General features: G+C 50.6%; 1 protein-coding gene across 1 annotated transcript in view; it reads left to right on the top strand.

Annotated features, from left to right (window-relative positions):
- Window positions 1-11,076: 11,076 nt before the first annotated feature.
- Window positions 11,077-18,632, top strand: part of LOC141060219 (uncharacterized) — an 84,250-nt gene continuing 76,694 nt past the window's right edge. Inside the window, 4 exon segments of the mRNA XM_073556460.1 lie at window positions 11,077-11,235; window positions 11,318-11,441; window positions 11,525-11,622; window positions 11,821-11,911. Of these exon segments, the coding sequence (XP_073412561.1) occupies window positions 11,212-11,235; window positions 11,318-11,441; window positions 11,525-11,622; window positions 11,821-11,911 (337 nt within the window). The 5' untranslated portion in view covers window positions 11,077-11,211.

Here is an 18,632-nt window from a genome sequence, read left to right on the forward strand (position 1 = left end):
CTCGTACACACACGGCTCCGCTCCTTACACCTCGTACACTCGGCTCCGGTCCGTGCACCTCGTACACACAGGGCTCTGCTCTTTACACCTCATACACACGGCTCCGGTCCGTACACCTTGTACACACAGGGCTCTGCTCCGTACACCTCGTACACACACGGCTCCGCTCCGTACACCCCGTACACACACGGCTCCGCTCCGTACACCTCGTACACACACGGCTCTGCTCCGTACACCTCGTACACACACGGCTCCGCTCCGTACACCCCGTACACACACGGCTCCGCTCCGTACACCTCGTACACACACGGCTCTGCTCCGTACACCTCGTACACACACGGCTCCGGTCCGTACACCTTGTACACACAGGGCTCTGCTCCGTACACCTCGTACACACACGGCTCCGCTCCGTACACCTCGTACACACACAGCTCTGCTCCGTACACCTCGTACACACAGAGCTCTGCTCCGTACACCTCGTACACACACGACTCCGGTCCGTACACCTTGTACACACAGGGCTCTGCTCCGTACACCTCGTACACACACGGCTCCGCTCCGTACACCTCGTACACACACAGCTCCGCTCCGTACACCTCGTACACACAGGGCTCTGCTCCGTACACCTCGTACACATGCGGCTCCGCTCCGTACACCTCGTACACACACGGCTCCGCTCCGTACACCTCGTACACACGCGGCTCAGCTCCGTACACCTCGTACACACAGGGCTCCGCTCCGTACACCTCGTACACACACGGCTCCGCTCCGTACACCTCGTACACACACGGCTCCGCTCCGTACACCTCGTACACACACGGCTCCGCTCCGTACACCTCGTACACACGCGGCTCTGCTCCGTACACCTCGTACACCCACGGCTCCGCTCTTTACACCTCATACACACACGGCTCCGCTCCGTACACCACGTACACACATGGCTCTGCTCCGTACACCTCGTACACACACGGCTCCGCTCCGTACACCTCGTACACACGCGGCTCTGCTCCGTACACCTCGTACACCCACGGCTCCGCTCTTTACACCTCATACACACACGGCTCCGCTCCGTACACCACGTACACACATGGCTCTGCTCTTTACACCTCGTACACACGGCTCTGGTCCGTACACCTCGTACACACATGGCTCTGCTCTTTACACCTTGTACACACGGCTCTGGTCCGTACACCTCGTACACACAGGGCTCCGGTCCGTACACCTTGTACACACAGGGCTCTGCTCCGTACACCTCGTACACACACGGCTCCGCTCCGTACACCTCGTACACACACGGCTCCGCTCCGTACACCTCGTACACACGCAGCTCTGCTCTGTACACCTCGTACACCCACGGCTCCGCTCTTTACACCTCATACACACACGGCTCCGCTCCGTACACCACGTACACACATGGCTCTGCTCTTTACACATCGTACACACACGGCTCCGCTCCGTACACCACGTACACACATGGCTCTGCTCTTTACACCTCGTACACACGGCTCTGGTCCGTACACCTCGTACACACATGGCTCTGCTCTTTACACCTCGTACACACGGCTCTGGTCCGTACACCTCGTACACACAGGGCTCCGGTCCGTACACCTTGTACACACAGGGCTCTGCTCCGTACACCTCGTACACACACGGCTCCGCTCCGTACACCTCGTACACACACGGCTCCGCTCCGTACACCTCGTACACACGCAGCTCTGCTCTGTACACCTCGTACACCCACGGCTCCGCCCTTTACACCTCATACACACACGGCTCCGCTCCGTACACCACGTACACACATGGCTCTGCTCTTTACACATCGTACACACACGGCTCCGCTCCGTACACCACGTACACACATGGCTCTGCTCTTTACACCTCGTACACACGGCTCCGGTCCGTACACCTCGTACACACGGGGCTCCGGTCCGTACACCTTGTACACACAGGGCTCTGCTCCGTACACCTCGTACACACACGGCTCCGCTCCGTACACCTCGTACACACACGGCTCCGCTCCGTACACCTCGTACACACGCGGCTCTGCTCTGTACACCTCGTACACCCACGGCTCCGCTCTTTACACCTCATACACACACGGCTCCGCTCCGTACACCACGTACACACATGGCTCTGCTCTTTACACATCGTACACACACGGCTCCGCTCCGTACACCACGTACACACACGGCTCTGCTCTTTACACCTCGTACACACGGCTCCGGTCCGTACACCTCGTACACACAGGGCTCCGGTCCGTACACCTTGTACACACAGGGCTCTGCTCCGTACACCTCGTACACACACGGCTCCGCTCCGTACACCTCGTACACACACGGCTCCGCTCCGTACACCTCGTACACACGCAGCTCTGCTCTGTACACCTCGTACACCCACGGCTCCGCTCTTTACACCTCATACACACACGGCTCCGCTCCGTACACCACATACACACATGGCTCTGCTCTTTACACATCGTACACACACGGCTCCGCTCCGTACACCACGTACACACATGGCTCTGCTCTTTACACCTCGTACACACGGCTCCGGTCCGTACACCTCGTACACACAGGGCTCCGGTCCGTACACCTTGTACACACAGGGCTCTGCTCCGTACACCTCGTACACACACGGCTCCGCTCCGTACACCTCGTACACACACGGCTCCGCTCCGTACACCTCGTACACACGCGGCTCTGCTCTGTACACCTCGTACACCCACGGCTCCGCTCTTTACACCTCATACACACACGGCTCCGCTCCGTACACCACGTACACACACGGCTCCGGTCCGTACACCTCGTACACACAGGGCTCCGGTCCGTACACCTTGTACACACAGGGCTCTGCTCCGTACACCTCGTACACACACGGCTCCGCTCCGTACACCTCGTACACACACGGCTCCGCTCCTTACACCTCGTACACTCGGCTCCGGTCCGTGCACCTCGTACACACAGGGCTCTGCTCTTTACACCTCATACACACGGCTCCGGTCCGTACACCTTGTACACACAGGGCTCTGCTCCGTACACCTCGTACACACACGGCTCCGCTCCGTACACCCCGTACACACACGGCTCCGCTCCGTACACCTCGTACACACACGGCTCTGCTCCGTACACCTCGTACACACACGGCTCCGCTCCGTACACCCCGTACACACACGGCTCCGCTCCGTACACCTCGTACACACACGGCTCTGCTCCGTACACCTCGTACACACACGGCTCCGGTCCGTACACCTTGTACACACAGGGCTCTGCTCCGTACACCTCGTACACACACGGCTCCGGTCCGTACACCTCGTACACACACGGCTCCGGTCCGTACACCTTGTACACACACGGCTCTGCTCCGTACACCTCGTACACACACGGCTCCGCTCCGTACACCTCGTACACACACAGCTCTGCTCCGTACACCTCGTACACACAGAGCTCTGCTCCGTACACCTCGTACACACACGACTCCGGTCCGTACACCTTGTACACACAGGGCTCTGCTCCGTACACCTCGTACACACACGGCTCCGCTCCGTACACCTCGTACACACACGGCTCCGCTCCGTACACCTCGTACACACACAGCTCCGCTCCGTACACCTCGTACACACAGGGCTCTGCTCCGTACACCTCGTACACATGCGGCTCCGCTCCGTACACCTCGTACACACGCGGCTCAGCTCCGTACACCTCGTACACACGCGGCTCCGCTCCGTACACCTCGTACACACAGGGCTCTGCTCCGTACACCTCGTACACACACGGCTCCGCTCCGTACACCTCGTACACACGCGGCTCAGCTCCGTACACCTCGTACACACAGGGCTCCGCTCCGTACACCTCGTACACACACGGCTCCGCTCCGTACACCTCGTACACACACGGCTCCGCTCCGTACACCTCGTACACACACAGCTCCGCTCCGTACACCTCGTACACACGGCTCTGCTCCGTACACCTCGTACACACACGGCTCCGCTCCGTACACCTCGTACACACACAGCTCCGCTCCGTACACCTCGTACACACGGCTCTGCTCCGTACACCTCGTACACTCACGGCTCCGCTCCGTACACCTCGTACACACACGGCTCCGCTCCGTACACCTCGTACACACGCGGCTCCGCACACCTCGTACACACACGGCTCTGCTCCGTACACCTCGTACACACGCGGCTCCGCTCCGTACACCTCGTACACACGGCTCCGCTCCGTACACTCCGTACACACACGGCTCCGCTCCGTACACCTCGTACACACGCGGCTGCGCTCCGTACACCTCGTACACACACGGCTCTGCTACATCCACCCTGTAAACCCCTCCTGACCCCACACAGAAACTTCCCTTCATCCAGCACCATGACAACCAGCACAGCAGAGTCCTGCACACACTGAGGCCCCTGATCATGTGACCCCTGACTCCTCCCCTCCTGTGACCTCATCACAGGTCCTGTGCGCACAGAGCAGCCATATATGTGGAGTGCGGCTCTGCAGGTTAGTGATGGGCAGTCCGGCTTTTCTTGCGCCTTTCCCCACTTTTCTCAGTCCTGTCCCCTCACTATAAAGCCTGGGCCTCATTATACAGCTGTACAGGGGTCTAGTGAAGGCTTTTTAGCCCTTTCCTCAGACTGTAGCTCCTGGGATCAGGCCCTCACTCCTGTCCCTTCACTATAAAGCCTGGGCCTCATTATACAGCTGTACAGGGGTCTAGTGAAGGCTTTTTAGCCCTTTCCTCAGACTGTAGCTCCTGGGATCAGGCCCTCACTCCTGTCCCTTCACTATAAAGCCTGGGCCTCATTATACAGCTGTACAGGGGTCTAGTGAAGGCTTTTTAGCCCTTTCCTCAGACTGTAGCTCCTGGGAACAGGCCCTCACTCCTGTCCCCTCACTATAAAGCCTGGGCCTCATTATACAGCTGTACAGGGGACTAGTGAAGGCTTTTTAGCCCTTTCCTCAGACTGTAGCTCCTGGGCACAGGCCCTCACTCCTGTCCCTTCACTGTAAAGCCTGGGCCTCATTATACAGCTGTACAGGGGACTAGTGAAGACTTTTTAGCCCTTTCCTCAGACTGTAGCTCCTGGGAACAGTCCCTCTCTCCTGTCCCTTCACTGTAAAGCCTGGGCCTCATTATACAGCTGTACAGGGGTCTAGTGAAGGCTTTTTAGCCCTTTCCTCAGACTGTAGCTCCTGGGCACAGGCCCTCACTCCTGTCCCTTCAATATAAAGCCTGGGCCTCATTATACAGCTGTACAGGGGTCTAGTGAAGGCTTTTTAGCCCTTTCCTCAGACTGTAGCTCCTGGGATCAGGCCCTCACTCCTGTCCCTTCACTATAAAGCCTGGGCCTCATTATACAGCCGTACAGGGGTCTAGTGAAGGCTTTTTAGCCCTTTCCTCAGACTGTAGCTCCTGGGCACAGGCCCTCACTCCTGTCCCTTCACTATAAAGCATGGGCCTCATTATACAGCTGTACAGGGGTCTAGTGAAGGCTTTTTAGCCCTTTCCTCAGTCTGTAGCCCCTGGGCACAGACCCTCACTCCAGTCCCTTCACTATAAAGCTTGGGCCTCATTATACAGCTGTACAGGGGTCTAGTGAAGGCTTTTTAGCCCTTTCCTCAGACTGTAGCTCCTGGGCACAGGCCCTCACTCCTGTCACTTCACTATAAAGCCTGGGTCTCATTATACAGCTGTACAGGGGTGTAGTGAAGGCTTTTTAGCCCTTTCCTCAGACTGTAGCTCCTGGGATCAGGCCTTCACTCCTGTCCCTTCACTATAAAGCCTGGGCCTCATTATACAGCTGTACAGGGGTCTAGTGAAGGCTTTTTAGCCCTTTCCTCAGACTGTAGCTTCTGGAAACAGGCCCTCCCTCCTGTCCCTTCACTATAAAGCTTGGGTCTCATTATACAGCTATACAGGGGTCTAGTGAAGGCTTTTTAGCCCTTTCCTCAGACTGTAGCTCCTGGGCACAGGCCCTCACTCCTGTCACTTCACTATAAAGCCTGGGTCTCATTATACAGCTGTACAGGGGTGTAGTGAAGGCTTTTTAGCCCTTTCCTCAGACTGTAGCTCCTGGGATCAGGCCTTCACTCCTGTCCCTTCACTATAAAGCCTGGGCCTCATTATACAGCTGTACAGGGGTCTAGTGAAGGCTTTTTAGCCCTTTCCTCAGACTGTAGCTTCTGGAAACAGGCCCTCCCTCCTGTCCCTTCACTATAAAGCTTGGGTCTCATTATACAGCTGTACAGGGGTCTAGTGAAGGCTTTTTAGCCCTTTCCTCAGACTGTAGCTCCTGGGCACAGGCCCTCACTCCTGTCCCTTCACTATAAAGCCTGGGCCTCATTATACAGCTGTACAGGGGTCTAGTGAAGGCTTTTTAGCCCTTTCCTCAGACTGTAGCTCCTGGGAACAGGCCCTCTCTCCTGTCCCTTCACTATAAAGTGTGGGGTGCAGCACGCAAGCATCCCATAAGCAAAGCATCACAGAAGCTAAGCATCCAGCAAAACGGCAGTTATACATGGAAGTTAGTCAGGGCAGGAGTCAGGTAACCCACACTTTGCTCTCCCCTTTAACCATGTGCTTTATTTTTATCCTCCTGTGTTCCCTTGCCATCCACATTCATCACCCTATCCCCCCTCCATCATGACTCGTACACATCAGCCCCTCTATACTTCCCTTTCCCATGTACAGCTCACATGTACTCCTCACCTTCCTGAGAAACCCTAGCCCATCTTGCCCAAACACATCGCAGAAAAAAACTACTTACAATTCCAACAACTATTTGCTCTTTATCTTCCTACTCCTACTGATTTCAGGGGACATCTCCCCCAACCCTGGGCCACCATCCCCCAACCTCAACCCCTACCCTACCTCATATCGAAACCAAAATAATCTTATTACCATTACTTGCACTCCCTCATCTCCATCTTTTAATTGTGCCCTCTGGAATCCACGGTCTGCTTGTAACAAGCTTCCTTTCCTACACAACTACTTTTTGAACAACTCTCTTAATAATAATAATAATAATAATCTTTATTTTTATATAGCGCTAACATATTCCGCAGCGCTTTACAGTTTTTGCACACATTTTCATCACTGTCCCCGATGGGGCTCACAATCTAAATTCCCTATCAGTATGTCTTTAGAATGTGGGAGGAAACCGGAGTGCCCGGAGGAAACCCACGCAAACACGGGGAGAACATACAAACTCCTTGCAGATGTTGTCCTTGGTGGGATTCGAACCCAGGACTCCAGCGCTGCAAGGCTGCAGCGCTAACCACTGAGCCACCGTGCTGCCCTCTCTTAATCTGTTGGCCCTCACTGAAACCTGGATTCAGGATTCTGACACTGTCTCTCCTACTGCCATTTCCTACGGTGGCTTACAATTCTCTCACTCCCCGAGACCCACAAACAGACATGGTGGTGGAGTCGGCATACTCCTGTCCCCACAATGCACTTTCCAGGTCATCCCCCCCAGTTCCATCACTCTTATTCCCTTTTGAGGTCCACACCATCAGGCTCTTCCGTCCCCTCTCCCTCAGGGTTGCGGTCATATACCGGCCCCCAGGCTCAACCACCCACTTCCTTGACCACTTTTCAGCCTGGCTGCCGCACTTCATGTCCTCAGAACTTCCAACCCTCATCCTGGGAGACTTCAACATCCCCATTAACAGCCCTACTTTCACATCTGCATCCCAGCTTCTATCACTAACCACCTCTCTAGGCCTCTCGCAGCTTTCAACCTCTGAGACACCCAAGGACGGCAACACCCTTGATCTGGTATTTGTCCGGCTCTGCTCAATCTCCCACCTAAATAACTCACCGCTTCCACTCTCTGACCACAACATTCTCTCCTTCACACTCACAAATCCTCGCCCACCACAGCTCACTCGTACCTCCCACACAGTCAGAAATCTACAAGCCATTAACCCTCAGACACTTTCAGATTCCCTACACTCATCACTGTCCCCTATCTCCTCTTTTTCCTGTCCTAATCTGGCTGTTCATCACTACAATGACACGCTTAGAAGCACCCTTGACCAAGTAGCTCCCCTCACCCTCAGAACCTCCAAACACAGAGTAAAACAGCCCTGGCTCACATCACAAACTCACCTTCTCCAGCGATGCTCTAGGAGTGCTGAACGCCTATGGAGAAAAACCCTCACACCAGAAGACTTCATCCACTTCAAATTTATGTTAAGAACCTATAACGCTGCCCTTCACCTCGCCAAACAGAACTACTTCACCACCCTGATCTCCTCACTAGCCAACAACCCCAAGAAACTTTTTGACACTTTTCACTCCCTCCTCGGCCAAAAGCACAAGCCCCTATCACAGACATTTGTGCTGATGACCTGGCCTCCCACTTTACAGAAAAAATAGATAATATCCGTCAGGAAATCTGCTCCCAACCACCAAGTGCTGTGACTCCCATCCCTTCCTGCATCTTCCCTGGCTCACTTTCCACATTTGATCCCATCACAGAAGAAGAAGTCTCCAGACTCCTCTCTTCTTCTCGTCCGACTACATGCACTACCGACCCCATGCCCTCACATCTCCTCCAGTCTCTCTCTCCAGTCGTCACAACCCACCTAACTACAATCTTTAATCTCTCCCGCTCCTCGGGCATTTTCCCATCCTCCTTCAAACACGCCATTGTTACTCCATTACTAAAGAAACCTGCTCTCGACCCATCCTGCACAAACAACTACAGACCAGTCTCCAATCTCCCCTTCATCTCTAAACTTTTGGAGCACCTAGTTTACTCCCGCCTTACCCGTTACCTCTCCACTGCCTTCTAGACCCTTCACAGTCCGGCTTCCGCCCCCTACATTCGACTGAAACTGCACTTATCAAAGTGACCAATGACCTTCTGACAGCAAAACGTAACGGTGACCACTCTCTGCTCATTCTTCTCGATCTATCTGCAGCTTTCGACACTGTTGACCACCATCTCCTACTCTCTAGGCTCCAGTCACTAGGCATTAAGGACACTGCACTCTCCTGGTTCTCTTCTTATCTCTCTGACCTCTCCTTCAGTGTTTTGTTCTCTGGCTCCACGTCATCTCCTCTTCCTCTTGCTGTCGGGGTACCTCAGGGCTCAGTCCTTGGCCCCCTTCTTTTCTCTCTCTATACGGCCCCAATTGGACAGACCATCAGCAGATTTGGCTTTCAGTACCATCTTTATGCTGATGACACACAACTATGTACATCTTCCCCCGACCTTACCTCCTCTGTACTACAGAACGCCAGTGACTGTCTGTCTACAGTCTCCAACGTCATGTTCACTATCTGAAACTCAACCTCTCTAAAACTGAACTTCTTCTGCTCCCGCCATCTACTAACCTCCCTTAAATCTGACATTTCCCTCTCCGTGGATGGTACCACAATAACAACCCTGCAGCAGGCGCGCTGTCTGGGTGTTATGTTTGACACCAATCTCTACTTCACATCCCATGTACAATCTCTTGCCCGCTCTTGCTGCTTACACCTAAAGAACATCTCTTGAATTCGCCCTTTTCTCACCATGGAAACAACAAAAACCCTCACTGTAGCATTGATCCACTCCCGCCTGGATTACTGCAATGCTCTATTAATTGTCCTCCCCGTCACTCGACTATCCCCTCTCCAGTCCATACTTAATGCAGCAGCCAGTGTCATCCATCTGGCTAATCGATACTCGGACGTGTCCGCTCTTCGTCAGTCATTACACTGGCTGCCCATTCATTATAGGATCCGATTCAAAGTACTTGTTCTCATCCACAAAGCTCTCCATGGTGCGGCACCCCCCTACATCTCCTCCCTCATTTCTTTCTATCGGCCTAGCCGATCGCTGCGCTCTGCAAACGACTTTCGACTAACCTCTGCACTAATCCGTACCTCCCACTCCCGACTCCAAGACTTCTCCCGTGCTGCTCCTATACTCTGGAATGCTCTACCCCAAGATATTAGGACTAACCACAGTTTGCATAGTTTTAGGCGCTCCTTCAAAACACATTTGTTCAGAGCGGCTTATCACATTCACTAATCAAAGTCATTCTATGTGTAAGTGTGCGTGTGTAGCCCATTCACTATCTCCATCCATCCTTCACTCCCTCAAGATGGCTGGACCTTCATTGTAAATACACCATTGTAAATACACACCTGTACTCTGTATCTCCCCCACCTCATTGTAGATTGTAAGCTCTCTGAGCAGGGTCGTCTTATTTTGCTTTAATTATTGTATTGTTAGCGTTGTTACTTATGACTTGTGTTTTGAAACTGTTAAACTGTAAAGCGCTGCGGAATATGTTGGCGCTATATAAATAAAGATTATTATTATTATTGAAGATTCCAGTGCGGGGAAGATGGGAAACCTTCATATAGACGGCCGGTGGGGATGGAGGCAGTGACCGACTCTGGCCAAATCTGTCTCTAGAGCCGCAGTAGAAGATGAAGATGTCGTCCTCATCATGAAGGAGTTATTTCTCATGTCGCGTGTAATGAATATCTCCTGCAGTATTGCTAATGCCGATTCCAGTGTCGGTAATGAGACGAGAATTAGCGTTATGGAAGATGAGTCTATGAGGAACGTGTTCAGCTGCCGACTCCGAGGAGGAAACTGCTTGTTGTCTGTGGCCTAAATATATAGGTTTTATTAGTAGATGTCAGGGAAGAAAACTAAACCCTGTAAGATAATAAATCTCCTCATATGTTTCCCTTATTATCTCCAGTAATTGTATTATTACACAGGATTCTTATGGTGTTACATCGGATCATCTTCTTCTCATTCAGGTCTCTACAATATCGGATCCTCTCAGTGAAGATCTTCTACAGAAGAGAATTTTCCTGATTTACCCATCAGGGATGGATATGGACAGAGACAAGATGGCGGAGAGGATATTACACCTCACCCTAGAGATCCTCTTCCGTCTCACTGGAGAGGTGAGAGATTCTGATGACGTCACATTACATCATTCTTATCTATGGGAATAAAAGATGGACAGAACTGGAGAGGTGAGGACTCTGGAAATGTCTGTAGTGAGATTTATTACTGTGTCTCTCCATAACCAGGATTACACAGTGGTGAAGAAGACCTCTAGTGATCGCTGTCAGGACCCTGTGTCTGAGGGATGGGGAAGACCCCTGAGCCCAATCACGGGGCCTCCACCTCACCCCCTGATCCATGAGGACATCAATGACCAGAAGATCCTAGAACTCATCTACAAGATGATTGAGCTGCTGACTGGAGAGGTGACACTGCTGGGAATGCTGGGACATTATACAGTAACACTATGAAGGGATCGGGGGATGACGGTATCATTGTATGTGTCAGGTTCCTATAAGGTGTCAGGATGTCGCTGTCTATTTCTCCATGGAGGAGTGGGAGTATTTAGAAGGACACAGAGATCTGTACAAGGACGTCATAATGGAGGTTCCCCAGCCCCTCACATCTCCAGGTAATAGACAGGACTAAATACACACGGCCTATAATTATCTGTATGTAGAGAATGAATTCAGTCCCTGTATGTGTTTCCTCCAGATCTATCCAGTAAGAGGACAACACCAGAGAGATGTCCCCGTCCTCTTCTTCCACAGGACTGTAACCAAGAAGATCCCAGTGCTCCTCAGGATCATCAGGTAGATGGAGAGAAGGTGTCAGGAGATCTCCCCTATGATGTGTAGACGGCTGTGAAGGTCTTGTGCTCAGTCTTGTTTTATCCACCAGTATTATATGTTTTATACTTGTGTAATGAGAACGGTGGAAATGGCAGGATTAGAGCTGATCATAGATGGGACTTCTCCATCTGTCTGTGACTTTTACAATATTTGTTTCAGGGTGAAGATCTGACCCATATTAATACTACAGAGACATATGTGAGGGGTGATGAGTGGTGTAAAGAGGAGATTCCCACATATGACTACCCAGGTGAGTAGTAACCACTGAATGCAGAGAAGTCACAGATTCCTCTCAGTCACCGGCTGTGGCTGCTTTATCGGTGGTGTAGTCCGGCCGTATTACCATGATCACCATTTTGCCTCTAGACCACAACATTCTCCTCCACCCTAAACTGTTCAAATGACTTTGGGCAGTGAAAGCCCTTTTCTATAGAACTTACAACCAATTACATTGTTTTTGATCCTAAGGAATTTAGATTACTGCACAATCTCTCCTGAAATGGGGAGCAATATTATTTTCTTTGTGCAGTGGATGATTTTGCAAACTCCCCTCTCCCGCTCTCTGACCACAATCTTCTTTCATTCTCTATCAAGAACTGCCAGGCCGCTCAGGTCTCCCCCACTGTCCATACTTATAGAAACATACAGGCCATTAACACCCAGAAACTTATAAAGAACTTGCAGTCTTCATTGGCCCCTATCTCCTCCCTCTCATGTCCTGATTCTGCACTGAAGCATTACAATGAAACACTTCAAACTGCCCTGGATGAATTTGCACCCCCTATAAATAGAACACCACAACACAGACGGCGACAACCCTGGCACACCCTGCAAACACGTTTCCTACAGCGATGCTCCAGGTGCGCCGAACGTCTGTGGAGAAAATCCAATCTACACAAAGATTTCATCCATTATAAGTTTATGCTTAGAACATACAACACTGCCCTTCACCTCTCCAAACAAACCTATTTCAACACCCTCATCACCTCACTGTCCAATAACCCGAAACGTCTCTTTGACACTTATCATTCTCTACTCAACCCAAGAGTACAGGCCCCAACCACAGAGCTCTGAGCTGACGATCTGGCCAATTACTTCAAAGAAAAAATTGACCAGATTCGACAGGAAATTATCTCCCAATCACCACATACCATGAACTGTCCTCCCTCCTCCACTGCATCTAGCTCACTCTCTGATTTTGAACCAGTAACAGAAGAAGAAGTAAGCAGGCTCCTTGAATCTTCTCGCCCAACCTTTTGCATCAGTGACCCATTTCCGTCACATCTCCTCCAGTCCCTTTCCCCTGCTGTCACCCCTCACCTAACTAAAATATTTAACCTCTCTCTCTCTCTTCTGGTATCTTTCCCTCCTCATTTAAGCATGCCATCACACATCCACTACTTAAAAAACCACCCCTCGACCAAAACTGTGCCGCTAACTATAGACCTGTCTCTAATCTTCCCTTCATCTCTAAACTCCTGGAACGCCTGGTCCACTCCCATCTTATCCGCTATCTCTCTGATAACTCTCTTCTCGACCCTCTCCAATCCGGTTTACGCTCCTTACACTCTACTGAAACTACCCTCACTAAAGTCTCTAATGATCTACTAACAGCTAAACCAAATGGTCATTACTCCATGCTAATTCTCTTGGATCTCTCTGCAGCATTCGACACTGTGGATCTGTAAAATAATGCGTATTCTTTGTAAAATACTTAGGACTAGTTACCAGATAAAAATATAGTGGTTTATTTGGATTCTTCCATCAAAGAAAAGATTATTACAGAAAAACATAAAAATAGGTGAAAGAGAGATTGTCCATTAGTTCATAGCAAAAGCTTGTCACCTTCTTTCTCTGGGATTCCACATGGCAAATGGCCTCTGTCTCTCTTAGGCTTCTTCGTAGTAAAGTTACATACCAGCTGTTCAGTTATGTCCGTGCAGAGATGACATCTTGCGTCTGTGTCTCATGATGGTGAGGGAAGGAGCGAGCGACCTCTAGAGTGAGCCATGAATTATATACGTCTCTTAAAGCACGTGATCTCTGTATATATGGAGTTTGACATTTACCTCAAGCTAAACTTAAATATGTAGTGGAGCTGACATTTACCACTTGCTAAAATAGCACATGCAGTGTCAGTGGAAGGCAATGTCCAGTACAGAACTGAGTGTGATAAGAATACAACTCCATAACTAATATATATATAAATCCATAACTAATATAAATCCACAACTAATAATATTTAACAATTCCCCCTTTTCAGGGAGACAGACATTAATTGGAACCCTCAAAATATAACAAGATCTTCTTTCTTCTTTTCTTCTTCTTTGACAAAATAATTTAATATCAATAATAATAATATCAGATTACTGTTATACGTACTCAATGACATAATTGATGTGAATTCATGTTATGGTAAGCCGTGAACAATATTCATATAAAATATGTGTAATTATACTTCCCTAAGTCTAAATTGAAGCATCTCAGGTCCAGTCATCATCATCTGATGTCATCTGGTCTTCATTTTGATGTCTTCTGTCTTCTTCTTGGTTCTTTTAAAAACACAGTTTTTCTCTAGCATATAGATGTTGTAGGAATCGTGTTGTGTATAAAATCAAAGTTCATAAATTCAAATTTTGATAAGAAACAAAGTCTATAGATGAAATGCAGCTTTAATATCTGTGCAGTGTCACCTTTAAAAACCTGGGCTTACATTGGCTCGCCTTGGATATTCTGGAATCCTCCATCGGCACTGGTCTTTGAACAGGTGTGACGTCTTTGGTCAGCAAAGCAAGGGTTAAAATGACTCTTCCTTGCTAAACATAGCACCATAACCAGTCCTTGTCCTAATGCACAGGACACAGGTCAGGGTTGTAGCTTCCTGACAATTACCTTATTGTTCACCAGCCTTCATCGAAGCTTTTCAGGTGATTGAAAACCTCTGGAACTTGGTAAGAGCGTGATAACACAGTTCATCTCAGCATCATAGGATCATCGTCCTCTGGTTGTCAGGTTAGACACTTTAATTGTGACTGTCAGTGGTGGATACTGCACTTGTGGCTGTCAGTGGTGGATACTGCACTTGTGGCTGTCAGTGGTGGATACTGCACTTGTGGCTGTCAGTGGTGGATACTGCACTTGTGACTGTCACTGGTGGATACTGCACTTGTGACTGTCAGTGGTGGATACTGCACTTGTGACTGTCAGTGGTGGATACTGCACTTGTGACTGTCAGTGGTGGATACTGCACTTGTGACTGTCAGTGGTGGATACTGCACTTGTGACTGTCAGTGGTGGATACTGCACTTGTGACTGTCAGTGGTGGATACTGCACTTGTGACTGTCAGTGGTGGATTCTGCACTTGAGACTGTCAGTGGTGGATACTGCACTTGTGACTGTCAGTGGTGGATACTGCACTTGTGACTGTCAGTGGTGGATTCTGCACTTGTGGCTGTCAGTGGTGGATGCTGCACTTGTGACTGTCAGTGGTGGATGCTGCACTTGTGACTGTCAGTGGTGGTTACTGCACTTGTGACTGTCAGTGGTGGATTGTGCACTTGTGACTGTCAGTGGTGGATTGTGCACTTGTGACTGTCAGTGGTGGATACTGCACTTGTGACTGTCAGTGGTGGATACTGCACTTGTGACTGTCAGTGGTGGATACTGCACTTGTGACTGTCAGTGGTGGATACTGCACTTGTGGCTGTCAGTGGTGGATACTGCACTTGTGGCTGTCAGTGGATACTGCACTTGTGACTGTCAGTGGTGGATACTGCACTTGTGACTGTCAGTGGTGGATACTGCACTTGTGACTGTCAGTGGTGGATACTGCACTTGTGACTGTCAGTGGTGGATACTGCACTTGTGGCTGTCAGTGGTGGATACTGCACTTGTGACTGTCAGTGGTGGATACTGCACTTGTGACTGTCAGTGGTGGATTCTGCACTTGTGGCTGTCAGTGGTGGATACTGCACTTGTGACTGTCAGTGGTGGATACTGCACTTGTGACTGTCAGTGGTGGATACTGCACTTGTGACTGTCAGTGGTGGATACTGCACTTGTGACTGTCAGTGGTGGATACTGCACGTGTGACTGTCAGTGGTGGATACTGCACGTGTGACTGTCAGTGGTGGATACTGCACTTGTGACTGTCAGTGGTGGATACTGCACTTGCGACTGTCAGTGGTGGATACTGCACTTGTGGCTGTCAGTGGTGGATACTGCACTTGCGACTGTCAGTGGTGGATACTGCACTTGTGACTGTCAGTGTTGGATACTGCACTTGTGACTGTCAGTGTTGGATACTGCACTTGTGACTGTCAGTGTTGGATACTGCACTTGTGACTGTCAGTGGTGGATACTGCACTTGTGACTGTCAGTGGTGGATACTGCACTTGTGACTGTCAGTGGTGGATACTGCACTTGTGACTGTCAGTGGTGGATACTGCACTTGTGACTGACAGTGGTGGATACTGCACTTGTGACTGACAGTGGTGGATACTGCACTTGTGACTGTCAGTGGTGGATACTGCAATCATGGCTGTCAGTGGTGGATACTACACTTGTGACTGTCAGTGGTGGATACTGCACTTGTGACTGTCAGTGGTGGATACTGCACTTGTGACTGTCAGTGGTGGATACTGCACTTGTGACTGTCAGTGGTGGATACTGCACTTGTGGCTGTCAGTGGTGGATACTGCACTTGTGGCTGTCAGTGGTGGATACTGCACTTGTGGCTGTCAGTGGTGGATACTGCACTTGTGACTGTCAGTGGTGGATACTGCACTTGTGACTGTCAGTGGTGGATACGGCACTTGTGACTGTCAGTGGTGGATACTGCACTTGTGACTGTCAGTGGTGGATACTGCACTTGTGACTGTCAGTGGTGGATACTGCACTTGTGACTGTCAGTGGTGGATACTGCACTTGTGACTGTCAGTGGTGGATACTGGACTTGTGGCTGTCAGTGGTGGATACTGCACTTGTGACTGTCAGTGGTGGATACTGCACTTGTGTTAGCACCGCTCCTCGCTCCCCGGCTGTACTCACCGCTCCCGCTCCTGGTCCGGCTTCCTCCTCAGTCTCTGCGTTGACGCGCGCCCCCGCTCTGCGCGCTTTCCGGCAGCTGGTCTCCCGACGTCCTCCTCCACTTCCCTCGGCCGCGCGCATGGTACCCCTGCGCACGCGCCGGAGGGTTAGATCGTGCGCCTATGGCAGTCTGTCGGCGTGACCTGCTCAGATCCCGCCCGACCTATCAGCGCCCTCCACTAGGTATTTCAGGCCGCCCTCCCCTAGGGGAGGCGCCTAACTATTGAGTTATTGTCTCTTGTGTCTGGGCCGTGCTCGCTGCTGTAGCAGCTGCTATCCTGTTTACCCTCTGTGCTGCCTGCCTTTGTGCTCCCTGTCCCTGTGCTCCCTGTCTCTGTGCTTCCTGCTGTGCCATCGTGTTATCGCTGTGTCTCCTGCTCCTGCCCGCTGTTTAACCCTCTGTGTCCTCTCTCCTTTTAGTGTTGCTCCCTTTCCTGCCTCCTGCTGGTCCCGCCGTCCCACCTTCCACTCCTTCCGCCTACGGATCCCGGTGTACCCGTCTCCTCCTCGGATCTTCCACTACTCCTCTTCATCGCTCACCCTCTTGAGCCGACCCCTGGTCCTGGCTGCCGTGGCGCTTGAACTCCCCGAGTCTGTTCCCTAACGATCCCTGTATAGGGGTCGGTCCACTTGGTGCGCTCACTCGGGGAGGGTTCGGTGTCACGGCCCAGTGGGTCCACTCTCGCTTCCGGCACCCGAAGTGTAACAACTTGTGACTGTCAGTGGTGGATACTGCACTTGTGACTGTCAGTGGTGAATTCTGCACTTGTGGCTGTCAGTGGTGGATACTGCACTTGTGACTGTCAGTGGTGGATTCTGCACTTGTGGCTGTCAGTGGTGGATACTGCACTTGTGACTGTCAGTGGTGGATACTGCACTTGTGACTGTCAGTGGTGGATACTGCACTTGTGACTGTCAGTGGTGGATACTGCACTTGTGACTGTCAGTGGTGGATACTGCACTTGTGACTGTCAGTGGTGGATACTGCACTTGTGACTGTCAGTGGTGGATACTGCACTTGTGACTGTCAGTGGTGGATTCTGCACTTGTGTCTGTCAGTGGTGGATTCTGCACTTGTGTCTGTCAGTGGTGGATTCTGCACTTGTGGCTGTCAGTGGTGGATTCTGCACTTGTGGCTGTCAGTGGTGGATACTGCACTTGTGGCTGTCAGTGGTGGATACTGCACTTGTGGCTGTCAGTGGTGGATACTGCACTTGTGGCTGTCAGTGGTGGATTCTGCACTTGTGGCTGTCAGTGGTGGATACTGCACTTGTGGCTGTCAGTGGTGGATACTGCACTTGTGACTGTCAGTGGTGGATACTGCACTTGTGACTGTCAGTGGTGGATACTGCACTTGTGGCTGTCAGTGGTGGATACTGCACTTGTGACTGTCAGTGGTGGATACTGCACTTGTAAGTAACACAGTCTATTACTCAGTAATCATAGCTTTGTTACCTTCTGGGACTTCTGGATAGCGGCATTCTTCTTCTTGCAACTGATAAGAATCAATTTTAATATGAAAAGTCTTTATTAACGTAATTTCAGTATCTTGCTTGAAGTCTTCATTCCCTATTCTATACCAAATCTGGTAATTTTCCTATCCTATAATATCACAGCGTACCATAGCAATCAGTAATATCCATATAATTATTATCAGAATTTGTACCGTATATGGATTTCAATGTTTGAAATAATAAACCAATAATAAGTGATAATACATTATTATCCATATTCTTCATGTGATAGAACATTTTTTTATGTCATAGGTGTAATTACCTTTTTCAACCCATAGGTGTCACTGTGTTTTATGTAACCAATGTTTTCATCTTTATTAATAAGGAATATATTTATTATACTAATAATATGTAGGAATGTATAGCCA

This window comes from Dendrobates tinctorius, unplaced genomic scaffold, assembly GCF_039654945.1.
Source record: "Dendrobates tinctorius isolate UK_male_01 unplaced genomic scaffold, ASM3965494v1 ptg000233l, whole genome shotgun sequence".
Lineage (NCBI taxonomy): Eukaryota > Metazoa > Chordata > Amphibia > Anura > Dendrobatidae > Dendrobates > Dendrobates tinctorius.